Below are 27,258 nucleotides of genomic sequence, written 5' to 3' on the forward strand. Positions count from 1 at the left end.
CCCGTTCTGGTCTACCATTCGGTCCATTTCGCGCTGGATGACCGAGACCCCGTTGGTGACGCCAAAGGGGACCCTGAAGAAGTGGTAAAGGTGACCATCCGCCTTGAATGCCGTATATTGGCGGTCCTCCGGGCGATAGGGAGCTGGTGGTACGCCGACTTCAAGTCGATGGTGGAGAATACCCGATATTGTGCAATCTGATTGACCATGTCAGATATGCGGGGAAGGGGGTACGCATCCAGCTGCGTGTATCGGTTAGTGGTCTGACTGTAGTCAATGACCATTCTGTGTTTCTCCCCGGACTTAACGACTACCACTTGTGCTCTCCAGGGGCTGGTACTAGTCTCAATGATCCCTTCTCTGAGGAGCCGCTGGACTTTGGACCTAATAAAGGCCCTGTCGCCAGCACTATACCGCCTGATCTTGGTGGCGATGGGCTTGCAGTCGGGAGTGAGATTCGCAAACAAGGAGGGAGGGGCGATCTTAAGGGTCGAGAGACTGCAGGTGGTGCGCGGTGGGCAATTTAGACGCTGCTGATTGCAGACGGAGAGCGGGGGAAAAGATCCATTATACTGTATAGTGACACTCTTCAGATGGGTCATGAAATCTAGCCCCAGGAGTACGGAAGCGCAGAGGTGTGGCAGCACGAGGAGCCTGAAGTTATTGTATACTGTGCCCCGCACCTTCAGGGTCACCACGCAGCAGCCGAGGCCATTTACAGAGCGGGATTGTGACACCATGGAGATCGTCTGCTGGACGGGCCGCACGGAAAAGGCGTATCGGCGCACCGTATCGGGGTGAATGAAGCTCTTCGTACTCCCACTGTCAAACAAACAATGCTCCCTGTGCCCATTTACCTCAATGTCCATCATGGACTCGGCGAGACGATGAGGCTTGGTCTGGTCCAGGGGAACCGACGCCACCGTTGAATCCTGCAGATAGCTGTAGGGGGCTGATGAGGTAGGAGATGGCGGCCCCTGCTGGTCACTCGCGGTAGTTGTCAGCCAAGATGACGGCCCCGCGGGTCTCTGACGGCCGATGACGTCATCCAAGATGGCGCCCCCCCGCAGATCGCACGTGGCCGGGAGCGTACAAGATGGCGGCCCCCGCGGGTCACACGCAGCCGGGGACGTCCAAGATGGCGGCCCCCGCGGGTCACACGTGGCGCTCGTGGATTTGGGAGCAGACTTACGGTAGGCCTTGGCGTAGTGCCCCTTCTTCCCGCATGCGGAGCAGAATGACTCCCTCGCCGGGCAGCGTTGTCGGGAGTGCTTACCCTGGCCGCAGAAATAGCATTTCGGGCCTCCAGAGGTCGCAGCAGTGGTCAGGTCACCGGAGAGGCGTGGGGCGGTGTAGGGCTGTGGTCCTCCCGGTAGCGACGGCCGCGGTGTCCACGATGCGCCCACGTGGTCAGGTGAGTAGGATTCGAGGTATTGTGAGGTCACTTCTAGGGATTCAGCCAGTTGCACCGTTTTCTTTAAGTCCAGCGCACCCTGTTCCAGCAGCCGTTGCCAGGTATAAAGAGTTCTGATGCCCGTGACAAAGGCATCCCTGATTAAGTTTTCTGTATATTGGGTGGCAGTCACAGACCTACAGTTACAGTCCCGGGCAAGCAGACGCAACGCGCGCAGGAACTGGTCGACTGATTCACCTGGCTGCCGTCTGCGCGTAGCGAGGAGGTGTCTCGCGTAGACTTCATTAGGCCGTTTATTAGACAGGCCTTTTAACAGTTCGATAGCGGTCGTATAATTTTCTGCGTCTCGGATCGTAGCGTATACTACGTCACTTACCCGGCCGCGGAGCACCCATAGTTTGTCAGCATCTGTACTGATGGCAGTGGAGGCTTCGATGTAATCCTCGAAGCATTGCAGCCAGTGGTCAAACGTGTTAGAGGCTCCAGCAGCTTGCGGGTCCAGATTCAGCCTTTCGGGTTTCAGTAACTGCTCCATTCTTCAAAATAAACTTGCTAATAAAATTGATGCACTATCAATCGAACCGAGACTAGTTGTGAGCAAGACAAACAGGCTTTTATTAGCAAGAACTTGGAGCCATCCCTGTCGGTGATCTGGTCTGAACTGAGAGCAAGGGGGAGGAGCCACCGCCTTTATACCCGGACCAGGGGGAGGAGACTTGGGCGGGACCGACAGGGATGTGCCACATATACAGGTACTGAGAAATACTAACTCCGGTGGTTAACCACTACAGATGACATATAGCAGTGGTTTACCACAGGCATGTTCTCCTTTACACTTCCTGAAGTCGATGACAATCTCCTTCGTTTTGTTGACATTGAGGGAGAGATTATTGTTGCCGCACCAGTTCTCCAGATTCTCTATCTCATTTCTGTACCCCATCTCGTCGTTGTTTAAGATCTGACCCACTACGGTGATGTCATCGGCAAACTTGAAAATCGAGATGGAGGGGAATTTGGCCAAACAGTCATAGGTGTATAAGGAGTATAGAAAGGGGCTGAGGACACAGCCTTGTGGGGCACTGGTGTTGAGGATGATCGTGGAGGTGATGTTGTCTATCCTTACTGATTGCAGTCTTTGGGTTAGGAAGTTCAGGATCCAGTCGCAGAGGAAGGTGCTGAGCCCCAGGCCATGGAGTTTGGAGATGGGTTTCCTAGGAATAATAGTGTTGAAGGCTGGAAATTTGTAAATTTAAAAGCAGTTAAACAAAACTGAAATGTACAGAAAACAGAAATGATTTTTCAAATGGACATCCTCATCAGAGATGGCAGGAACAGTGAGAATGATCCTTCCAGTGAGGTAGTTTTGTTTGAAGGGAGTGTGAGTTGGAATTAGATGAACAATACAGGGGCGATTCCCCCCCTGCCCCGCCAGCAGCCCAGGCCACCGCCCTTCCCGCAGTCCTGATTTTCCCCCTCCCCCTCCCTCCCACAGCTCCAATCACTGGCCTCCCTCCCTCTGTCACTCAGCCCAAGTGCAGAGCGGCAGCAGCACCCCCAGCCCCACCAATCACCCTCCAGAGGCCCCGCCTCCTCCATCAGGCCCTGACCCACCATTAGGCCTCGCCCCTTTGGTACTGCCCTATGTGCAGTGGGCAGTGCCAAGGTGTCTCCTGGACATTGGCACATTGTCCCTTGAGCAGTGCCGGGGAGCCAGGCTGGCACTGCGAAGCTGACAATGCCCAGGGGGCAACGCCCCTTAATCTCTGACCCTCTGGGGGGGCCTCGATGGCCCTCCCGCCTGCACTCTAGTAGGGTCAGGCCGCCAGCTCCCCACAAGTTGGGAGCTATTGTAAACCCCACTGGTGTGAACCACCCCTGGCGGGGGGGGGTAGGAGCTAGCGGGCCTGGAGATTTCAGTCCCGGACTCGCTAATGCTATTTAAAATGTACTGTAATTTGATTTTACATAAATTATTCAGTTCTGCGCCGATTTCTGGCGCGGAGCTGGTGGCACCAGAAATCCGGCTACCGGAGACGCCTGGACGCCGTGGTGCCCAGCGAAACGGCCTCCGCATGAGTCTCCCAGCTCGCTGCGCTACAAAAGCAATTCAGCGGGCTGGGAGAATCATCCCCAGGGTCCGCACAGTCTTCCATCATGTGGAGAAGGGAAGTGTACTGTCCTCAGGAGCACAACATTTGCTGTGGAACTGGGCTACATTGGACTTGTACCTCGATTAATAATTGCTAATTTCATTCCACATGTCAGTGAGTCCCAAATGCGGAAATGATCAGACTGTCCTAGAAAAGCCACTCAGTGCCCCCTTGTAAGGCCACAATTGAGCTCAGCAGCTGAGAGATCAGCCTCACTTTTAATTCCAAACCAGTTTTCAGCAGGTGAGTTTTAGGGGTTGATTTTAATTTGGAGTGGGATGAGTGGGGGCCTAAATTCAGCAATGGACCTGCATGCCATCCTTGGTATGAGGCCTGCGTGATTTTTACGCTTGGTCACAATTAATGTAGTTTGTCAGCCGCCCAGCTGAACATATTAAGCTGTGGGGGAAGCTGGATGTCATATATCAGGAGGCCAGTGCTGAGGAACTGCAGAAACACAGCTAGCACTGAGGTAGATTGATTGGGGAAATGGAGAAGCCTGGGCAAGAGAGACCCATCATTTCAAAGTGGGACCTGAAGGATCACTCCTGCTCCTCCTACCCACTGTATGAGAGACTCACAAACACTTGAACTCCTTTGCTGCAGGGCAAGACAACACTCAACACCAGAGAACAGACTAAGATCAAGGAGAGGTCATCCAATATCACTGTCAAAGCTGGAGCAACAAGCTCACTGTCAGGATTGCAAATGTTGAGGCATGGGGCTTGTGACTATTACTCGCAACTATTTTTGTGCCTTTGAGAAAAACATAGTCATGGAGTTTGATTCATAGAATCCCTACAGTGCAGAAGGAGGCCATTTAGCCCATCGAGTCTGCACCAGCTCTCTGACAGAGCATCTTATCCTGGCCCTATTCCCATAACCCCATGCATTTACCCCACTAATCCACATATCCTGAGACACCTGAGGCCAGAATTGAACCAGGGTGCTGGCGCTGTAAGGCAGCAGTACTAACCATTGTGCTATCTTGCTGCCCTGTACAACCTGTTTCTGTTGGACCTCTCACTACAATTCCAACACGTGTTGCTTTGTTCCTGATGGTCTTTCTAAGTAGTTGCAGCCTTGCAAAGAAGAAACCTCAAGGAAGGGGATTCTTTCTTGGAGGAGGTTCCTTCTGAAAACATACCAACAATCACTTGCAAGCACAACATTGAGATTAGAGAGTGACATATGGAACATCGCTGGCTAGGCCAGCATTAATTACTCATCCCTAATTGCCCTTCAGAAGGTGGTGGTGAGCTGCCTTCTAGAACTGCTGCAGTCTTTGAGGTGTAGTCATATCTACAGTGCTGCTAGGGAGGGAATTCCAGGATTCTGACCCAATGACAGTGAAGGAATGACGATATATTTCCAAGTTTTTAAAAATTCATTAATAGGATGTAGGTGTTGCTTGCTGGGACAGCATTTATTGCCCATCTCTAATTGCCCTCAAGTGGCTTGTTTGGCTATTTCAGAGGCATTTAAGAATCAACTGCTTTGCTATGGATCACATGTAGACCAGACCGGGTAGATTTCCTTCCCTAAAGGACATCAGTGAATCAGATGGATTTCAATGATAATTGACAATGGTTTCATGGTCATCATTAGACTTTTAATCCCAGATGTTTTTTTGAATTTGAATTTCACCTTCAGCAGTGTTGGGATTTGAACCCAGGTCACCCAGATTTTACCCTGGGTCTCTGGATTACTAGTCCAGTGACAATTTCACTACGGCACCACCTCCCCAAGTCAGGATGGTGAATGACTTGGAGGGGAACTTCCAGGTGGTGGTGTTTCCATGTATCTGCTGTCTTTGTTCTTCTAGATGGTAGTGGTCAGAGGCATGGAAGGTGCTGTTTAAGAAACATTGGTGAGTTCCTGCAGTGCATCTTGTAATGGTACACATGGCTGGCACTGTGCATCGGTTGTTGGAGGGAGTGAATGTTTGTGGAAGGGGTGCCAATCAAGTGGGCTGTTTTGCCCTTGATGTTGTTGAGCTTCTTGAGTGTTGTTTGAGCTGCACTCAACTAGGAAAGTGGAGAGTATTCCATCACACTCCTGACATGTGCCTTGTAGATGATGGATAAGCTTAGGGGAATCAGCAGGTGAGTATTTGCCACAGGATTTTGATAGTGGGGGATTCAGTGATGGTAATGCAATTGAATGTCCAGGGGTGATGGTTAGACTCTCTCTTGTTGGAGATGGTCACTGCCTGGCAGTTTTTTGACGCAAACGTTACTTGCCACTTATCAGCCCAAGCCTGGATATTGTCCAGGTCTTGCTGTATTTAGAAATGGACTGCTTCAGTATCTGAGGAGTCGCGAACATTGTGCAATCATTGACCTCCAACCATCACAACCGTTTTCCTTTGTACTAGGTATGACTCTAACCAGCAGAAGGGTTTTCCCCCGATTCCCACTGACTCCAATTTTTCTAGGGCTCCATGATGCCATATTCAGTCAAATGCTGTTTTGATGCCAAGTGCTGTCACTCTCATCTCACCTCTGGCATTCAGCCCTTTTGTCTATGTTTGAACCACGGCTGTGATGATGTCAGGAACCGAGTGACCCTTGTGGACCCAAACGGAGTGTCAGTGAATAGGTTATTGCTGAGGAAGTGCCACTGTTGGTGACCCCTTCCATCACTTGATGGGGCAGTAATTGGCTGGGTTGGATTTGTCCTGTTTCTTGCTTACAGGACATACCTGGGCAAATTTCCACATTGCCGGGTAGATCCCAGTGTTGTAGCTGTACTGGAACAGCTTGGTTAGGGGCCTGGTAAGTTCTGGAGCACAGGTCTTCAGTACTATTGTTGGAATATTATCAGGGCCCTTTTCTGTATCCAGTGCCTTCAGCTATTTCTTGATATCACATAGAGTGAATCGAATTGGCTGTTGATTGACATCTCTGATGCTGAGACTTCTGGGAGGCCGAGATGAATCATCCAATCGACACTTTTGGCTGAAAATTGTTGTGAATGCTTCAGCCGTGTCTTTTGCACTGATGTGCTGTGTTCCTCCATTATTGAGGATGGGGATATTTGTGGAGCCTCCTCCTCCAGTGAGTTGTTTAATTGTCCACCACCATTCAAGGCTGGATGTGGCAGGACTGCAGAGCTTAGGTCTGAACTATTAGTTGTGGAATCACTTAGCTCTGTCTATTCCTTGCTGCCTATGCTGTTTGGCATGCAAGTATGCAGGTCAAAATAGTTTTGTAGCTTCACCAAGTTAATACCTCATTTTTAGATATGCTTGGTGATACTCCTGCCATGCCCTCCTGAACTCTCCATTAAACCAGGGTTGATTCCCTGGCTTGATGGTAATGGTAGAATGGGGGATATGCTGGGCCATGAGGTTACAGATTGTGATTGAGTACAATTCCGCTGTTACTGATGGCCCACAGTGTCTCATGGATGCCCAGTCCTGAGTTGCTTGAACTGTTAGAAGTCTATCCCATTTGGCACGGTGGTAGCACCATATACAACATAAAGCTGAATGAATGGATTTTTGGTTTGGTTTGTGATATTCAACTGAAGTTGTAACTTGGAATTTGTTTTTATTCATGACAGAATGCAAGAGGACAACTTTGAAGCTTCTACATCCATTTCCCAGCTTCTGAGGGAGAGCTATTTAGCTGAAGTCCAAATACATCAGGAGCACGGGGAGAAAAGCAGGTCAGAAGCTACCTCACAGCATTTCTATTATGGCAGTAAAACTGGGGTTTCCCAGGACTTAGATGGTCAGGATGAATCTCCTGACTTGTCTGCATTTTTGAATCAGGAAGAATTGGACAAAAGTGTAAATTTAGCTCAGCAAGCCATTGCCCAGTGTTCTCATGAAGTGAAGAGGGATGAAAAGCAGATCAATGTAGGTTGCTCCACCAAAGATTTGAATGGCAGTTTGAAACCCGCTGGGAAGAGAAACGTTTTTGAATCTGCAAGTTCCTCAGGTTTCCCAGAGCAAGTGAACAATCAATCACACCACTGTGAGAATTTCACCAGAACTCCCAGCAACTCAAAGGAAACACACAGAGAACTCAGGAAGCAGCCAAAGAACAGCCCTTACTCTACTGAAGCAGAAGCGAAAAAAGATTACTTAACTAAAGCTGCGGATTTTATCGAGGAGTTATCTTCACTCTTTAAAACAACAAGTACAAAACGGGTTAAGCCTCGAACCTGTAAAAACACCCGAAGTAGGACGCAGACTAAATCCCAATCACAAGCTCAATACTCATCTTGGTCTGTTGACGAGAGGGAGAGGGCACACGTACCATTTTCTGCTCAGGCATATGAAGAAAATGTACCAAAGGAGGAATGTGAAGAAGTAACACAGTCTCCGGTTCTATCAGCAAGCACTGAGCCATTAACAGCAGAAGCTCAAACAACTGAAGACCAGTCAGAACCTTTTAACATCAAGGGGACGGAAGGGAATCCACCACGTTTCACCCAGCGGCTAATGAGCAGGGAAGCGGCAGAGGGAAGCAGGGTCCAGCTCGAATGCGTTGTGACGGGATTACCAACACCAGATGTAAGGTAAGTGCCTCGTACTTTAGTGTTTAAGATTTGAAAACCTGGTTTGAGATCATTAAACAGACTTGGGATTAACTTCTGGGCTTCACCTGGTCAGCATTCAGTGTTGCGAGCTACTATTGCATATGAAAAAAGCCAGGTGAGTGCTGCGGGTGATTTTCTGATCATGATTTTAAATATTTTGAAAACTGTGTGTAGTTATGCCTGAACTACAGGCAAAGACATTCTGCACTAGCAACGTAATATTGAAAAATGAGTCCTTTTTGTTTTTTAGGTATGTCGGAAATTACTCCATAGACTTTGTTACACAAGGAAAATGAGTTCACCTTTATGGCCTGTGAAATATTTGTATATTTTTGTAAAATTCTGCTAAGTATCTCTTATTTTGTATTTAGTTTTATTCTAAGTTTATTGTCATTAATTTGTTCAGCTTCTGGCTGCAAGAATTGATTGATTTTAAGTAATAAAGATATTCTTATTTATTGTAATAAATGTGATTTGGAGTGAACTTTACTCTGGATTTACAAAGCATGAGGGAGCATAATAGCAACAAAAACGGTTCAGTAAAATTTGGGGAAAGCAGGAGATTGACTTTGTGTGAACACTTGTGATAATAATTTGGAGGCTCTTATTGATATAGATTAACTGCATGTAGTCCAAGGCTAGTGCCATTGGGACTCCTTTTGATAACTTTGATTCAAGAGATATCGTTTACAGAGCACATTTTGTCAGGGTGACCAAGTCCATTTTATATTGTAGAAAGCTTGGACTTTTAGTGATGTTTTGTGGATCACCTTCCCTGATTTCACCTAGATTGCCAAGAAAGTGTATGTAGCTCATTGGGCCTTGAAGTGGACTTGTTATATTTCAGCTGTTTGTTGTTCCTTAAGATGACCTAAAACAGTCACGTTTGGTTGGTCTTGCTCAGATGAAATTCACGTTGCTCTTTGTTTTGCTAAACTGGTCATGATTTATGACATTTAAATTATATGTTACAGTCAGTGATTTTTCAATGTTCCCTGAATGCACATTTAGATTGACAATGTCTGATCAGACATTTCATCATTACATCATCAGCAGGGAGATTGCTATCTTGTTATTAGCTTCACAGAACTCGCAGTAGAAAATGCAACATATTAATTACATATGCTTACATATGAATGCCCAGTATAAAGTTTGAGACCAAAGTATACTCAGGTATGGGAAATCCTGGTAGAATAAGGTAAGATGGCTAGTAGTTTTATCACTAGTCTATTAATCCAGAAATTCAGCTAATGTTCTGGGGACCTGGATTCAAAACCCAAGCAGAATTTGAATTTTAAAAAAGTCTGGAATTAAGAATCTATTGATGACCACGAAACCATTGTCGATTTTTGGAAAAACCCATCTGATTCACTAATGTCCCTTAGGGAAGGAAATCTGCCGTCCTTGCCTGGTCTGGCCTGTATGTGACTCCAAAACCACAGCAATGTGCTTGACTCTCAACTGCCCTCTGAACAAAGGCAATTAGGAATGGGCAATAAACGCTGACCAGCCAGTGACACCTATGTCCCACGAATGAATTTAAAAAACTGGTAGAAACCCCTCCTTGGTTATATCTGGAAAAAGTGGAGAAGAATTTTCTTCTCAAAGGTTCTGCATAAACCCAAAGAATATTGAGTCCGAGTCTCTCACCTAAGTGAAAAATTCCCACAAAGCCCAATTCCAACTGGCTGTTTTTTCTCCCTGTCACCTTTGTTAAACATTTTTCAATATCCCTTGCTCTTCCTCCAGGCAGAATGGAAGGCAGGTTTTTATAAAAATATAGCTTTGAAGGATAGTTTAACAAGATACACTTTTTCTTTATAGACAGAGAGATTATAAATATATATATATAAACCATTTTTCTTGGTGGCTTAATGAAGTGCGTTACAGACTGGAGGAGGATTAATTTAAACAAACCTGATTTATCCTCTCTCTACCCATCTGTAAACAGAAAGATGTTTTTGAACTTCAATTTCCCCCTTTATATGTGGTGATAGCAGTGCAATTGATATGGATATATCTATATATTTTTTTGTTTGAGGGGAATGTCTAAAACTTCAGCTTTATGCTACAGGCAGTGGGTATGACTAGATGAAATGCAGCTTAGATTTTGGAGAGTAGGATAATTATTCATTTCAACCTTGCAACTGCTTATTTCAACTAGAGTTATTGGACCTTTGTTTACTTACGTTACCTGGGATTTCTGATTAGATTGACAGGGTCATGTGATGATGTGGTTTATGTGCAATCCTAGGTCTGTAGCAGAGAGAAAAAGCTTTTGCAGAAAGCTGTTTAGTTTGCAGCTGGAGCCTGGTTGACGTTAGAAGGATTTTGCAGGCTTCTGGAACTCTATCTCTCTCTGAAAGCTTCATGACTGCCCACACTCATTATAGCAAGTATATTTATGGTTGCTAAATGTATTTAAGTGGCATGAAAGAAGAACGCTGCTTAATTGGAACTGAAACAGTGATAAATTAGAAATTAAAGTTGTTTCCTTTTAATTTTTAAGTATTGTTCAAATGTTGATAGTTAAGCTGCTTCATTTGTTAGAGTCATATTTAAACTAGGTTATTAAATAAAGTTTGCTTTGCTATAAAAGATCCCTAATTTGTCAGTGGAATCATTCCTGGAAGGAAATATCATTTCCTCACATTTGTACCAAAATAGAAAAACTGTTGGGGTCTAGTCTGGCTTCATAATATACCTTGGGGTTCTGGTTCAGGACCCTAACTATATTTTCCCAACCCTTCAATTTGGAGTGATCTGATCCTCTATTAATAACCCCACAGCAAACCTGAGATAAGATTTTTTTAAAAGGTTGGTTTATTCCACACAGACACAAAATGCAGGAAAGAGTTTCCCAACATCTTTTTGCACTTATACAATAGAAGGCTAAGAGAAAGAAAGGGGTTCAGACCACAATAGAAATAAGAATTATGGTTTTACATGAATCCAGCGTCCAGAATCAAAAGTTTAATGGTGTTTTCTGACAGAGGTCAGCAAGCTGAAAATGCTGCAGGATGATTCATCTTTTCAGAAATGATGACTTTCCATGATGGAAGAAGCACGTTGAGATTAATGAATCTTACAGGCACCGATACAGGAGTTCCGATGTCCCAGTACTACACAGTGTAGATGAGAGCCAGGCAGTGTACCTGTACAGAACTCTTTCTGCTGCTACCTGTTATGTGGTAAAATGATAAACTGCCAGAGGTCAGTTCCACAGGGCAATATTATAGATTCTAGCAGCTTGGGGGTCATGGGACATACCTCCACTTCTCCTGAATTTTGTGCAAAGGATGTTTTTTTCCAAGTCTCGAATCTTGAGAGGTTTAATAGAGGAGTCAGGGTCTCTTTTGCCTTTGCAGACAGACCATCCCCATGGCCAGAGCTCAGCCTTAGAAATGTAAAGGGTGTTGGTGTATTTCTTTGGAATTTTATTTTCTGCACTCACAGGGGGCATTAAAGCCTCTTTAAAGATAACGAGGTCCGTGCTGATTTTCTGAAGGTTAGAGATTCTTCTGGTATGAATCATGATTAGCCAGGAATGTCAGAGGAAAGCCTTTGTCTATTTCTTAAATAAATAATAATTTTATAAAGTAGCCAGGTTGAGGTACATATATGTATTTTGTTTTCCTTCCTGTCTTTTGGATGGGACAAGTAGGAATGTCTGATGACATCCGATCAGGTGGTGGAGCACATGCCTCTGAAAGCTGATTATTCTGTTGATTGTGGCCTACTGAGAAACATAAAGGCCTACAGGACCAATTATTCAAACTGTATTTCCAAGTCAATTTGTGTGTAAAACCATGGCCAGAACATTGTGATTGCTATGTGGGTGAAAGGTAAGTCTGACTCTTGGCAAATTGCGGCATGATGATGTAGGGAGGGTGTCCCGATGTAATTGCACTGTCTCACGATATTCCGGTCAGCAGGCATGAATGGAAATTGGAAGTGCACCCACCAGTAAAGATTAAGTCCATTTAAAGGGCAGTTGGCGGAGTTTTGAGTGGCCCATGCTCTATTTACACTCAGTGTATCGGCCAATTGGTCAGGTGGCCTTCACACTTTTCTTTCGTTCAACATCCAGGGTGGGATAAAAGGCCCAGTAGATGTTGGTAAGGTGAAGAATTCGGAGTTTTGCTGTGAGTTGCTTGTAGTTAGATTAGAGATTGTTACTGACATTTTTTTTGTCGATTTGGATTGCAAAGCCTTTGCAGAGGTTTCCTGTAGAAAGGCTCCTTCAGTGCAGAAACCTGTTCCGAAAATCAGACGAACATTGAGATTGTGTATTCCACTGGAGGGAGCTCCTCAGAAGAGATGGGGAGGGCCAGAAGGCAGAGGAGGCCAGTTGCCCACAGGCACATTCCACAGTCTTTCTCCTGGACCCAGGGCTCAGCCAGAAGAGGTTGTGGGCCAGCAGGATTTGCAAGGGAGAAGGCACCAATGTCCAAATAGAGTGTACAGACAGCGATCATGCTAGCTGGACATGACAGAGGTTCAGTGCCAAAAAAAACTCCGCCTCTCCAGGGACACTGCCACCTCTATCTGTGACATGATTGGAGGCAAGCTCAAGGCAATTGGATAGGTGGCTACCCTATGCCATTGGCTGAAGGTGGCAGTGGCCCTGACCTCAGATTTGTTCCAGGGGTCAGTGGGAGATCTCTGTGGAGTGTTATAATCCACTGCTGCATCAAGTTGGTTACAGATTCCCTGTTGTGAAGGGTTGACATCTTCATTCACTCCAGGACTGATGAGGCCAGCCAGGCAGTGAGCCAGAAGATTCACTGCAATTGCAGGATTTTCCTGAATTCAGCTAACTACCAATTGGACGCACCATAAAGATGCTGGGGGGAGAGCTGGATGCCTATGTCAATAGGGGCGGCACGGTAGCACAGTGGTTAGCACTGCTGCTTCACAGCTCCAGGGACCTGGGTTCGATTCCCGGCTTGGGTCACTGTCTGTGTGGAGTTTGCACATTCTCCTCGTGTCTGCGTGGGTTTCCTCCGGGTGCTCCGGTTTCCTCCCACAGTCCAAAGATGTGCGGGTTAGGTTGATTGGCCATGCTAAAAATTGCCCTTAGTGTCCTGAGATGTGTAGGTTAGAGGGATTAGTGGGTGGATATGGGGGTAGGGCCTGGGTGGGATTGTGGTCGGTGCAGACTCGATGGGCCGAATGGCCTCTTTCTGTACTGTAGGGTTTCTATGATTTCTATGATTCTAAAAGGCTGCTACTCTCTAAATATCCAGATTGTGTGTGACCACAAGAGTCAGCTGCTGCAGGTTTGTGCCAGGTATCCAGGAAGCTGCCATGATCCTTATATCCTGGGGCCTCCTAGATGCCAAGGCTGTTCATCTCACCAGCATGGATAGATGGCTGGTTACTTGGGGACAAAGGCTATCTGTTGAAAAGTTGGCTGATGAAGTTTCTAAGACATCCAAGGACTCTAACCAAACAGCAGGTCACTGCTGGTTTGTTGGTCTGCAAATCTGAAGGCAACCCCTTCTTGCATTCCCCTCCCCCTGATCATCAGTTCCTTCTCCCCTATTCTCCCCCGATCATCGGCACCTTCCCACCTTCTCCTCCCATCCCCCCCCCACAGTCTGAGCCGGCACCCACCTCCACCGCCATCCCTTCTCCCATCTCCCCCAACAGCATCCCCCGTTCCTCCATCCAGTCCTGGCCACCACCACTTCTAAATGAATCCACCCCCCCCCCGCCCCCGCCCATGAGGCTCCAACTGGGACAACCTGGTGGTGCCAACCTCTGCCAAGAGGAAGTCCCGGGGTCATTGCCAGGCCACTGCCTGCCATGTCCCTCTTCCCTGGGGTTAAATTACCCTTACGATCCCGGGGAGACCACCAGAACAGGTTCGCGCCTAGATGAACCTGTTGTAAATGGTGCTGGCGCGACATCACGCCAGTGCCTGCTGAATATCCGGTGAGGGGGGTAAACCCCAGAGGGTGTGCTCGCTAATGACATGATAATGATTAAAATGAGCTTCCTGAGGTCCCACAGCGTGTTTCATGCTACTCCACTGGTGAGGGACCAGTAAGATCGGAACTTGGAAATTCACTGGTGCGAATTGTGCTTCCCAGATTTTGAGCACATGCCGCCATTCCCGCAGACGGAGAGTACGGGCTCAAAATCATCCTGCTTATAAACACCTGCAAACAAATTAAATAAATGACTGCTCATTTATGCCATTTTTAAATTTGATGGTCTGTTAATGGAAAATACTGGGCGAACTCCCTGTTACTCTTTGCAAATTGCCACAGCCATACTTAGCCATCAGCAATTTGGCCCTACTTTCTCCTTGACCATCAGGAGCCAGTACAGAATTTAAATTTCTCATGGTGTGCCTGGGTCACGCATAATATACCGCAACAAAGCTCTTCAGATCATGTGTACTGTACTGAGTGCTCCACCAGGTGTTATACCTCTGTGGGGGAAGAGAATAGGAATCTTTAGCAAATATTATGCACAAACAAGTATTGATTGATGATGACACTTGGTGCTGAAATGGGAAACGTTCTATTTGGCCGTGCCCAATGACAAGTTCACAACATTATTTTAAAAAGACCCTTGATATGAACGAAACGAATGTACCTACTTGTTTATATTTTCTTCTGCACTCTTTCAAAAACAGTGCTCAGAATGAACAAAGGCAACAAAATCTGCTTTTACTAAAAATGACTTTCCTAACAAAACAAGGTGAAAATACTGGTAGAACAACATTGGCTAACGAACAATACGACTATACACCTGTATGGTTGTAAGCTACTGTTTAAATAATTGGTGTAATTCATCAGCACTGTCTGGGGGAAACTTCAGCAGAAATTATTTAATCCCGTTTATTCAAATCAGCAGTTGCTTGTTTTGAACATTTACTAAAATAGGTTTTCAAGAAACTTCCTTACATGTTGCTGAGGGAATAATTAAATCTTATTTGAAATATTAGTGTAGATATTGAGCTACATCCTGCAACTGAGAGTGAGCCGACTAAAATATTGTTCTTAATTGCCTTTTCTCTTTAAAGTCCTTTGTTCTGACATTGGACTTTAAATTCACAGCATATTTATTTTCGATTGCACTGTAATTCTTTTAATGATTTGCTATTATTTTCTAATATAAATATTACAAGTAAAAGAGAGACGTTTTTCTTTTCACCAGCAGATACCAATATTTAGCAGAGTTGATTTCTGATTTTATTGCTGATGGCCAGGTATGTCCATTCAATGACCATTGCTAAATCCCACACTATCAACATTCTGGGGATAATCATTGACCAGAAACTGAACTGGACTAGCCAAATAAATACTGTGACGACAAAAGCAGGTCAACAGCTGGGAATTCTGCAAAGAGTAACTCATCTCCTGGCTCCCCAAAGCCTATCCAAAATCTACAAGGCACAAGTCCAGAGTGTGATAGAATAGTCTCCACTTTCCTGGATGAGTGCAGCTTCAATGACACTCAAGAAACTTGATGTCATTCAGGAAAAAGTGACCTCTTGACTGGAACCCCAGCCACAAACATTCACTCCCTCTACCACTAACGCACAGTGACAGCAGCGTTTACCATTTCCAAGATGCACTGCAGGAACTCACCAAAGGCTCTCTCGACAGTACCTTCCAAACCCACAACCACTACCATCTAGAAGGACAAGGGCAGCAGATACGTAGGATCACCTCCACCCGCAAGTTCACCACCGACGTCACATCGGAGTGGCGTCAATATTGGGCAGGGTGTGAATATCCGGTGAGGTGGCAGATTAATTATATTAAAATCTATTCAAATGCATGTAAAGCAGCTTCATGCCTGTTATGGATGTGAACCTGATTGCGTCACCGGCGAGGGGCGCGGAAGATCCAAAATTGCGATCTTGCCGGTGAGAACTGCGACTTCCGTATCTTGAGCACCCACTGCCATTCGCAGGGACGGTGAGCGCAGGCTCAAGATTGCCCTCATAATCTGTGACAAAATAGCAATTGTGACTGGCACACTGAGAGGCGCAACCACTAAACGGGGAATGAATGTTAAGGATTTGATTCCAGGTAAATAATGAAATACTGTTTCTACTGGTGGGTGAATGGGGAAAAAACGGAATGGTGCCAGAAGATTATCACTGAATGTGTAGAATAGAACAAGATTTCATACCGCCATCTCCTACCGTCACAGTTCACTCCAGACTGACTGAGAATGGGAGCAGTGTGCAATAGCAACAAGGTGCAGACCTCTCCTTGACACCTCTCTCATTGCAACAAACCCACCAACAAGCCCAGGGCTGCCACCCTTGTCTCATCTACCAGCTCCATTCACAGGATCTTACAGGGTTTCTATTCAGACCCTGAATTCGATATCCAATCTGGGGCTGAACGATGTGAGTTTTGGTTAGGGTGTCTAATACTGCTTGGAGGCATTATTGAAGTGTTAATCACATTCTGACTACATACTGTCTGACTATGATGTCTGATGACATAACATCTAATCATCTAATCATCTGATAAATACAAATGTTATTCATCTCTCATATAAAGGGTTCCCTGTCGTTGAGTATATTTGCTCATGGTCTCCAGCCAACAGCTATTGAGCAAGATGTTCCAAGAACTACCTTGCCTTGTCACCTTGGAGGATTTGTAACAATATAAGGACACCAAGGTCTCTCTGCTCAATTGCACTTTTCAAATTGATAGTCTTTCCATTATAGTCCTCCTAAATTGAATCATTACACACTTCCCCACCTGTAAGTTCCCCACCAAGCCACTCACCATCCTGACTTGGAAATATATCGCCATTCCTTCAAAGTTGCTGGGTACAGCACTGTTGGTGTGCCCACACCACATGGACTGCAGCGGTTCGAGAAGGCAGCTCACCACCACCTTCTCAAGACCAGTTAAGGATAAGCAATAAATACTGGCCTAGCCAGTGACACCCAGATTCCTTGAATGAAAGAAAAAGACTGTAAGAATAAGAGCTTTCCTTTTCTAATGGGCATTAGTGAACCAGATGGGTTTTTATGACATTGAGGTAGTTTCATGATCACCATCACTGATACTAGCTTTTGATTCCAAATAAGTTAATTAAATTCTATAACTGTCTTATTAAGGTTTGAGATCAGTTCTCCACATTATTAACCCAGATACCTGGATTATTAGTCCACTAATATGACCACAATGCAGCTGTACGACTATGATTGGCCAAATGACTCCGAATGTGCTAATAAGGTCCGATGATGTTATCACAAATATAAAAATACAGAAGAACTAAGAAGAAAATAGTAAAAGTAGAGATTTTTGTGGCTGAGCAATTTTGAATATTTATATCAAGCTGTAGAGCATGTGTCAGAGTATGCAGATGAAAGCACTTGTAAAAGTAATAACAGATCACTGACGAGACAAATGCTTCCAAATTAATGCAAAGCCAAATTTAGTTTTGCAGTAAAAAATAGTTCCAGGTTGTTGAAGTTGTCCTTGTGTAGATTATTGACTGATCTGGATCGGGAGTTACAATTCAGACTGTAGTGTTTATACTGTTGTACAAAGTAAGAGCTGCAGTTAGATTTTCTAGTATTGGCTTTCAGATTCTATTAAATATTCAATTTGCAGCATTTTGAAAGTAGTTAATATCACCTGATTCCAATAAAAAAGGTTTACATTTTCAAGAAGGATGTTCTTAGGTGATCTTGGAGTACAGGACATGCATCCCTGAAGCTGGGCTAGATTGTACTCCATTTACATTTTTAAGATGATGCAGCAAGATACCATCTCTACTCATATATAAACGACTGGTAACCAATTTGAAAATGAAGAATTCAGGCAGTGCCTTGCTGGAGGAAGTTCGGTCAATGTAACTATCACAGCAATCAGGATCAGTACTGGGGCCTCAGTTATTTACAATCTCTATTAATAACTGAAAGTAATGTAATGTAATCAGGTTTGCTGACAATATAAATCTAGTCTGTGAAGAGGGCACTATTGGTGTGCCCTGTTGGTATTGCAAAGAGATAGAGAGAGGTCAAGTGAATGGGCAAAAAGATGCTATGGAGCATGATGCCAGGAAGTGTGAGGTTATTCACTTCAGTTGTAAGAACAGAAAAGCACAATGTTTTTAAAAATACCTGAAGCTTTTAATTGTTGATGTTCAAACAAGGAACAGCAAACAATTAGGAAAACATACTGCACATTGTCCTTTATTGCAAAGGATCTGGAGTACAAGAACAAAGGAAGTCCTGCTATAATTGCACAAGTGCTTTGGTGAGACCACAGCTGTGCTCAGTGATGATGCTGAGAGGCTGTGTAAATTGGGGAGGCAGTCGTGTAGTGGGATTGTCACTGGGCTAATAATCCAGAGACCCAGGGTAATGCTCTGGGGATCCGGGTTCGAATCTCACCACGGCAGATGGTGAAATCTGGAATTAGAAGTCGAATGAAACCATTGGCGTAAAAAGTTTGTTAGTGCCCATTAAGGAATGAAATCTGCAAGTCTTATGTGGTCTGGCCTACATGTGATTCCAGGCCAACAGTAATGTGGTTGACTCTTAACTGCCCTCTGAAATGGCCCAGCAAACGACTGATGCCAAGGGTAATTCGGGATGGGCAATAAATGGCCAGGACACCCATATCCCATGTTAGAATTAAAAAAGTACTCTGGAGGTTAAAAGAATAAGTGGTGATTTCATTGAATCAGACCAGATGGTGTTTCATATGGTAGACACAGAGGTTGCTTTCTTTGCTTGGGGAATCTAGATCATGGGGCAAAGCCTCGGGATAAATGATCAATCATTTAGGACTGAGGTGAGAAGAAAGGGTTGTGAATTTTTGAATTACATTGTTCAGTATATTTAAAGCTGAGGTAGATAGGTTTTTGATGACTTGAGGAATCAGGGGAAATGGGGAGTGGACAGTAAATGGAGTTGAAGCAGAAGATCACCCATGATCATGTTGATTGTCAAGCCAGCTTGATGGACCGAATGGTCATTTCCTGATCCTATTTTCTTATGTTATATTCTAACTCTGTTCATAATGATTTATTGAGTTCTGAGCTATCTCTACAAATCAGCTCTCTCTGCCATTTTTCTGTCTGTTGATTAAAAATCTGTCTATCTCAGCCATGAACATACTTAATGACCCAGCCTCTACAACCCTCTGTGGTAAAGAATTCCACAGATTCACTACCATTTGAGATTGTGCCCTTTGGTCTTAGACTATCCCACTAGGGGATACAAGGTCTCAGCATCTACCCTGTCAAACCCCCTGAGAATCCTATATGTTGTAATGAGGTCACCTCTCATTCTTCTAAACTCCAATAAGCACAGGCCCAACCTATTTAACCTCTCCTCATAAAATACTCCCAAGATCAGCCGAGTGAACCTTCTCTGGACTGCCTCCAGTGCCAGTATTGTATTTCCTTAGATAAGCAGACTAAAACTGTTCACAGTATTCCAGGTGTACTCACATCTCTACGGACGTTTCAACTTGCTCTTGCTCGAGTACCTCCACCAGCCTTGAAGAGCCATAAGACCAAAACACACCCAACAGATATCCTAACACTACACACCCAACAGTTTTCCTGACATGACTCTTCCTCTTTCTAGCAGAGCAACCCCTGTGGCTTGATCAGAGGTAGGGGCAGACTGCTGAGATCCCTGCTCTCAATGCAGAGATACTTTGCATTGACATCCCCTGGAGCCCTTGGAGGCTGCCTAAAACTATTTCATCTGCACCTGCCCAGGGGCAGATTCGGGCTAGCAGGGCAATTAGGTAGCATTGGCAGGGTGACAATAGGTGAGAAGCAGAAACACTTTAAGGTGAATCCCCACTTCCATATCCGCCTTCATAGAACATAGAACATAGAAAGCCACAGCACAAACAGGCCCTTCGGCCCACAAGTTGCGCCGATCACATCCCCACCTCTAGGCCTATCTATAGCCCTCAATCCCATTAAATCCCATGTACTCATCCAGAAGTCTCTTAAAAGACCCCAACGAGTTTGCCTCCACCACCACCGACGTCAGCCGATTCCACTCACCCACCACCCTCTGAGTGAAAAACTTACCCCTGACATCTTCTCTGTACCTACCCCCCAGCACCTTAAACCTGTGTCCTCTCGTAGCAACCATTTCAGCCCTTGGAAATAGCCTCTGAGAGTCTACCCTATCCAGACCTCTCAACATCTTGTAAACCTCTATCAGGTCACCTCTCATCCTTCGTCTCTCCAGGGAGAAGAGACCAAGCTCCCTCAACCTATCCTCATAAGGCATGCCCCCCAATCCAGGCAACATCCTTGTAAATCTCCTCTGCACCCTTTCAATGGCTTCAACATCTTTCCTGTAATGAGGTGACCAGAACTGCGCGCAGTACTCCAAGTGGGGTCTAACCAGGGTCCTATAAAGCTGCAGCATTATCTCCCGACTCCTAAACTCAATCCCTCGATTAATGAAGGCCAGTACGCCGTACGCCTTCTTGACCGCATCCTCCACCTGCGAGGCCGATTTAAGAGTCCTATGGACCCGGACCCCAAGGTCCTTCTGATCCTCTACACTGCTAAGAATGGTACCCTTCATATTATACTGCTGCTTCATCCCATTGGATCTGCCAAAATGGATCACTACACACTTATCCGGGTTGAAGTCCATCTGCCACTTCTCCGCCCAGTCTTGCATTCTATCTATGTCTCGCTGCAACTTCTGACATCCCTCCAAACTATCCACAACACCACCTACCTTGGTGTCGTCAGCAAACTTACCAACCCATCCCTCCACTTCCTCATCCAGGTCATTTATGAAAATGACAAACAGCAAGGGTCCCAGAACAGATCCCTGGGGCACTCCACTGGTCACTGACCTCCATGCAGAGAAAGACCCCTTCACAGCCACTCTCTGCCTTCTGCAGGCAAGCCAGTTCTGGATCCACAAGGCAACAGCCCCTTGGATCCCATGCCCTCTCACTTTCTCAAGAAGTCTTGCATGGGGGACCTTATCGAACGCCTTGCTGAAGTCCATATAGACCACATCCACCGCTCTTCCTTCGTCAATGTGTTTGGTCACATTTTCAAAGAACTCAACCAGGCTCGTAAGGCACGACCTGCCCTTGACAAAGCCGTGCTGACTACTTTTGATCATACTAAACTTCTCTAGATGATCATAAATCCTGTCTCTCAGGATCCTCTCCATCAACTTACCAACCACTGAGGTTAGACTCACCGGTCGGTAATTTCCCGGGCTGTCCCTGTTCCCTTTCTTGAATATAGGGACCACATCTGCAATCCTCCAATCCTCCGGAACCTCTCCCGTCTCCATCGACGATGCAAAGATCATCGCCAAAGGCTCCGCAATCTCCTCCCTCGCCTCCCACAGTAACCTGGGGTACATCCCATCCGGTCCCGGCGACTTACCAACCTTGATGCCATTCAATAGTTCCAACACATCCTCTTTCTTTATGTCCACATGCTCGATCCTTTCTGTCCACCGCAAACCAGCAGTACAACCACCCTCATCGCTTCTCGTGTGCAACGAGCTTGAGAACACTTGGCTGCATGCACTGCATTGATGCTTTATGCAGGTGGGATCAGTCTCTCCATGGAGGATGACATTATTGCAAAGGGCTGTGTCATCATGCGACTCATGCTTGAGTTGGTCTCTTCTAGCACGCACAGTGCGCTTACCGGTAAATCACACATTCTTTGCTGCGACTCCAGATGTAACCCTCTTCATCAACAACCTCCCAAGATTCAGAATCTACAAGCAGCTGAGCAAAGCATGGAAAATCCTGCAGCCTTCAATGCAGATTCCCCGCTGCTGTCCTTGTCGCAATCAACTGTTCTTGCTCACTTGTGATGGGTTAGTCACCAAGTGAAAAACCCAACTATCCTTCTTGTCAGTCCCACCAGAGTAAGACTATTGAGCTGCTGCATGATCTGAATGAGCCCTGTGACGGTGTACCCCCAAAGTGACTGATCTCCTCTGAGGAGTCACTATCCTGCTGTGGAACACTTGATATTAGAAACATGAATCAGAACAGTAAATGTAAGAACATTCATATGATCTTTATACTCCTGATTACATTTCATTGACTGCTGACATCAAGCCAACATGAATAAGTATTCTATACCATGTGGCTGTCTGATATTTAATTCTGTCACCAAGAGGGGCCCATCTCCAACAGCCTAGCACACAAAGACTCTGCCAATATTGAGCATCTTCGCTTCTGTGGCTGCCAAATGTGAGATAGCTGTTGGCCTACCTCCAGCTCTCGGTTTCTCCCTCGTGGTCTGTACTTTCTTCAAGAAACCCGATTTTCAAGCTTGCTGATGACACCACCGTAGTGGGTCAGATCTCAAACAATGACGGGACAGAGTACAGGAATGAGATAGAGAATCTGGTGAACTGGTGTGGCAACAATAATCTCTCCCTCAATGTCAACAAAACGAAGGAGATTGTCATTGACTTCAGGAAGCGTAAAGGAGAACATGCCCCTGTCTACATCAACGGGATGAAGTAGAAAGGGTCGAGAGCTTCAAGTTTTTAGGTGTCCAGATCACCACAACCTGTTCTGGTCCCCCATGCCGACACTATAGTTAAGAAAGCCCACCAATGCCTCTCTACTTTCTCAGAAGACTAAGGACATTTGGCATGTCAGCTACGACTCTCACCAACTTTTATAGATGCACCATAGAAAGCATTCTTTCTGGTTGTATCGCAGTTTGGTATGGCTCCTGCTCTGCCCAAGACATCAAGAAACTACAAGAGGTCATGAATGTAGCCCAATCCATCACGCAAACCAGCCTCCCAACCATTGACTCTGTCTACACGTTCCGCTGCCTTGGCAAAGCAGCCAGCATAATTAAGGACTCCACGAACCCTGGACATTCTCTTCTCCACCTTCTTCCTTCAGGAAAAAGATACAAAAGTGTGAGGTCACATACCAACTGACTCAAGAACAGCTTCTTCCCTGCTGCCATCAGACTTTTGAATGGACTTACCTTGCATTAAGTTGATCTTTCTCTACACCCTAGCTATGACTGTAACATTACATTCTGCACAACTCAGATTGTTGTGAAGAGTGGTTGAAGATGTCTGCAAATATCTCCACCAGCTGGTCTGCGCAGGATCTGAGCGCTTGTCCGAGTGCCCCATCCTGGCCAGTCGCTTTCCGTAGGTTGACTGTGCGAAGGCTGATCTGACGTTTGCAATGGTGACCTCGGATACAGGTTCATCTGAGGCTTCCGGGGTGGAGGGCGAGCTCTCACTGACCTCTTGCTCAAAGCTGGCATAGAATGCATTGAGCTCATCAGGGAGGGGTGTGTCGGAGCCGGCGATTTTACTTGCCTTCATCTTGTAGCCTCTTATGTCTTGCAGACCTTGCCATACTTGTCAGCGGGAGTCCGTGTGGCTAGCCTGGGATTCTAGCTTGGTCCGGTACTGTCTTTTGTTGTGAAAGGCGCTATATAAACACAAACCTTTTTATTTTACTCTATTTTACTTTTTTGAACATGACGGGAAGTGGAGGAAAGGAAAGGATATGTCAGGAGATTCTGGATAGGTGCAGAAAAAATAGGGTTGTTGTAGTGGGGGACTTTAATTTCCCTGGCACAGACTGGAAAGTGCTTAGAGCTGGGGGTCCGGACGGGGAGGAATTTGTAAAATGCGTACTGGAAGGTTCTTTGGAACAGTATGTAGATAGCCCGACTAGAGAGGGGGCGATACTGGACCTAGTTCTGGGAAATGAGCCCGGTCAGGTCGTCAAAGTTTCGGTAGGGGAGCATGTGGCAAATAGTGACCACAACTCTGTTAACTTTAGGATAGTAATGGACAAGGATGAGTGCTGTCCTACGGGCAGGGTGCTAAATTGGGGGAAGGCTAACTATAGCCGGATTAGGCAGGAATTGGTGGATGTTGATTGGGAGAGGATGTTCGAGGGTAAGTCCGCGTCTGGCATGTGGGAGTCTTTTAAGGAACTATTGATAAGGCTGCAGGATAGGCATGTGCCTGTAAAAAGGAAAGATAGGAAAGGTAGGATTCGAGAGCCGTGGATAACCAGGGAAATTGAGGATCTGATTAAAATTAAAAGGGAGGCGTACGTTAAGTCCAGGCAACTGAAAACAGATGGAGCTCTGGAGGAATACAGAGAGAGTAGGAAAGAACTCAAACGGGGAGTTAGAAGGGCAAAAAGAGGTCACGAGATGTTCTTGGCAGGCAGGATTAAGGAGAATCCTAAGGCATTCTATTCATACGTTAGGAACAAAAGAGTTGTCAGGGAGAAAATCGGACCTCTCAGGGACAAAGGAGGGGAATTATGCTTAGAACCCAAGGGAATAGGGGAGATCCTAAATGAATACTTTGCATCGGTATTCACGAAGGAGAGGGGCGTGTTAACCGGGAGTGTCTCGGAGGGAGGTGTTGACCCGTTAGAGAAAATCTCCATTACAAGAGAGGAAGTGTTAGGTTTTTTAGGGAACATTAAAACTGACAAAGCCCCAGGGCCTGATGGCATCTATCCTCGACTGCTCAGGGAGACGAGAGATGAAATTGTTGGGCCTCTGACGGAAATCTTTGTCGCTTCTTTGGACACGGGTGAGGCCCCTGAGGATTGGAGGATAGCAAATGTGGTCCCGTTGTTTAAGAAGGGTAGCAGGGATAACCCAGGAAATTATAGGTCGGTGAGCTTGACGGCCGTGGTAGGGAAGTTGTTGGAGAAGATTCTTAGAGACAGGATGTATGTGCATTTAGAACGGAACAATCTCATTAGTGACAGACAGCATGGTTTTGTAAGAGGGAGATCGTGCCTTACAAATTTGGTGGAGTTTTTTGAGGAAGTGACAAAAACGGTTGATGAAGGAAGGGCCATGGATGTCGTCTATATGGATTTCAGTAAGGCATTTGACAAAGTCCCACATGGCAGGTTGGTTAAGAAGGTTAAGGCTCATGGGATACAAGGAGAAGTGGCTAGATGGGTGGAGAACTGGCTTGGCCATAGGAGACAGAGGGTAGTGGTCGAAGGGTCTTTTTCCGGCTGGAGGTCTGTGACCAGTGGTGTTCCGCAGGGCTCTGTACTGGGGCCTCTGCTATTTGTGATATATATAAATGATTTGGAAGAAGGTGTAACTGGTGTAATCAGCAAGTTTGCGGATGACACGAAGATGGCTGGACTTGCGGATAGCGAAGAGCATTGTCGGGCAATACAGCAGGATATAGATAGGCTGGAAAATTGGGCGGAGAGGTGGCAGATGGAGTTTAATCTGGATAAATGCAAAGTGATGCATTTTGGAAGAAATAATGTAGGGAGGAGTTATACAATAAATAGCAGAGTCATCAGGAGTATAGAAACACAGAGGGACCTAGGTGTGCCAGTCCACAAATCCTTGAAGGTGGCAACACAGGTGGAGAAGGTGGTGAAGAAGGCATATGGTATGCTTGCCTTTATAGGACGGGGTATAGAGTATGAAAACTAGAGTCTGATGATGCAGCTGTATAGAACGCTGGTTAGGCCACATTTGGAGTACTGCGTCCAGTTCTGGTCGCCGCACTACCAGAAGGACATGGAGGCGTTAGAGAGAGTGCAGAGAAGGTTTACCAGGATGTTGCCTGGTATGGAGGGTCTTAGCTATGAGGAGAGATTGGGTAGACTGGGGTTGTTCTCCTTGGAAAGACGGAGAATGAGGGGAGATCTAATAGAGGTGTACAAGATTATGAAGGGTATAGATAGGGTGAACAGTGGGAAGCTTTGTCCCAGGTCGGAGGTGACGATCACGAGGGGTCACGGGCTCAAGGTGAGAGGGGCGAAGTATAACTCAGATATCAGAGGGACGTTTTTTACACAGAGGGTGGTGGGGGCCTGGAATGCACTGCCAAGTAGGGTGGTGGAGGCAGGCACGCTGACATCGTTTAAGACTTACCTAGATAGTCACATGAGCAGCCTGGGAATGGAAGGATACAAACGATTGGTCTAGTTGGACCAAGGAGTGGCACAGGCTTGGAGGGCCGAAGGGCCTGTTTCCTGTGCTGTACTGTTCTTTGTTCTTTATGACGCTCCATTCTGTCAGTTAATTCTGTTTTCCTGACTTCTGAATCCATCAAGTTTCATGTTTGCAATCCTCATTTAGATAGTGAGATTGAAAATTATTCTGTCATCACATCTATTTAATCTAATTGGCTCGGAATCCCAGAAATAATAAGATATACAGTCGCCGGGTTATGCTGCAGTTAATTCCAGCTTCCCCACTTATTCCCCCCTCAGAGCAAATCAAGAGCTTCAAATCCAGCTCATTGGCCTTGTTGACATCAGACAAACTCCATTATTTTGGTTTCATTTTAAACTAGGACAGAATCACTAATATTGCTCACTTGTGATGAGTTAATCACCAAGTGGATTAATTGCTGAAAGTGATGTAATGATCTACTTAGAGCTGGAAAGGTGAGTCCAGCAGCACATCCAACCACACCCTGATGTGGATCACACTAACCCCTCACTCTGTCTTTCCAAACCTACTCCAACACCTCAACTCTCATACCAACTCACCCATCCATCTCATTCCCTGCACTTCTTCACATCTCCAGCCATCCAGCCACCATTGATCTTCAGTTTCAAGTAATCGCACTATTTGAGTAGACCCATTTTTGCTCATGCAGGGCACATAGGGCTGAATCCTTTCCCCTGAATGCGGAAATCATAGAATCTCTACCATGCAGAAGGTGGCTATTTGGCCCATCCGAGTCTGTACCAACTCTTCAGGCCTTACCCCACACATTTACCACGGTTAATCCACCTAACCTACATATCCCTGGTTATGAAGGGGCAATTTAGCATGGGAAATTCACCTAACTTGCACATCTTTGGGAGGAAACCAGAGCACCCGGAGGAAACCCATGCAGACACGGGGAGAATGCAAACTCCACGCAGACAGTGACCCAAGGCCGGAATTGAACCCGGATCCCTGGCACTGTGAGGCAGCAGTGCCACCGTGCTGCCCCTATATTATCCTGACTTGGAAATATATCACCATTCCTTCACAGTCGCTGGGTCAAAATCTTGGAACTTCCTCCCTAACAGCACTGTGGCTTACTTACACCACAGGAACTGCAGCGGTTCAGGAAAGGAGCTCACCACCTCCTTTTCAAGGGCAACTAGGAATGGGCAACAAATGTAG

General features: G+C 45.9%; 1 protein-coding gene across 11 annotated transcripts in view; it reads left to right on the forward strand.

The window, feature by feature from the left end:
• The window catches only part of mypn (myopalladin), a 268,796-nt gene that overhangs the window by 30,002 nt on the left and 211,536 nt on the right, over positions 1-27,258 (forward strand). For all 11 annotated transcript variants that reach the window (XM_078223667.1, XM_078223665.1, XM_078223673.1 and 8 more), the window contains one exon: positions 7,132-8,094. In XM_078223667.1, coding sequence (XP_078079793.1) covers positions 7,133-8,094 — 962 coding nt within the window. In that variant the 5' untranslated portion in view covers position 7,132. The remainder of the gene's footprint in view (positions 1-7,131; positions 8,095-27,258) is intronic.

Source organism: Mustelus asterias, chromosome 11 (assembly GCF_964213995.1).
Source record: "Mustelus asterias chromosome 11, sMusAst1.hap1.1, whole genome shotgun sequence".
Classification (NCBI taxonomy): Eukaryota; Metazoa; Chordata; class Chondrichthyes; order Carcharhiniformes; family Triakidae; genus Mustelus; species Mustelus asterias.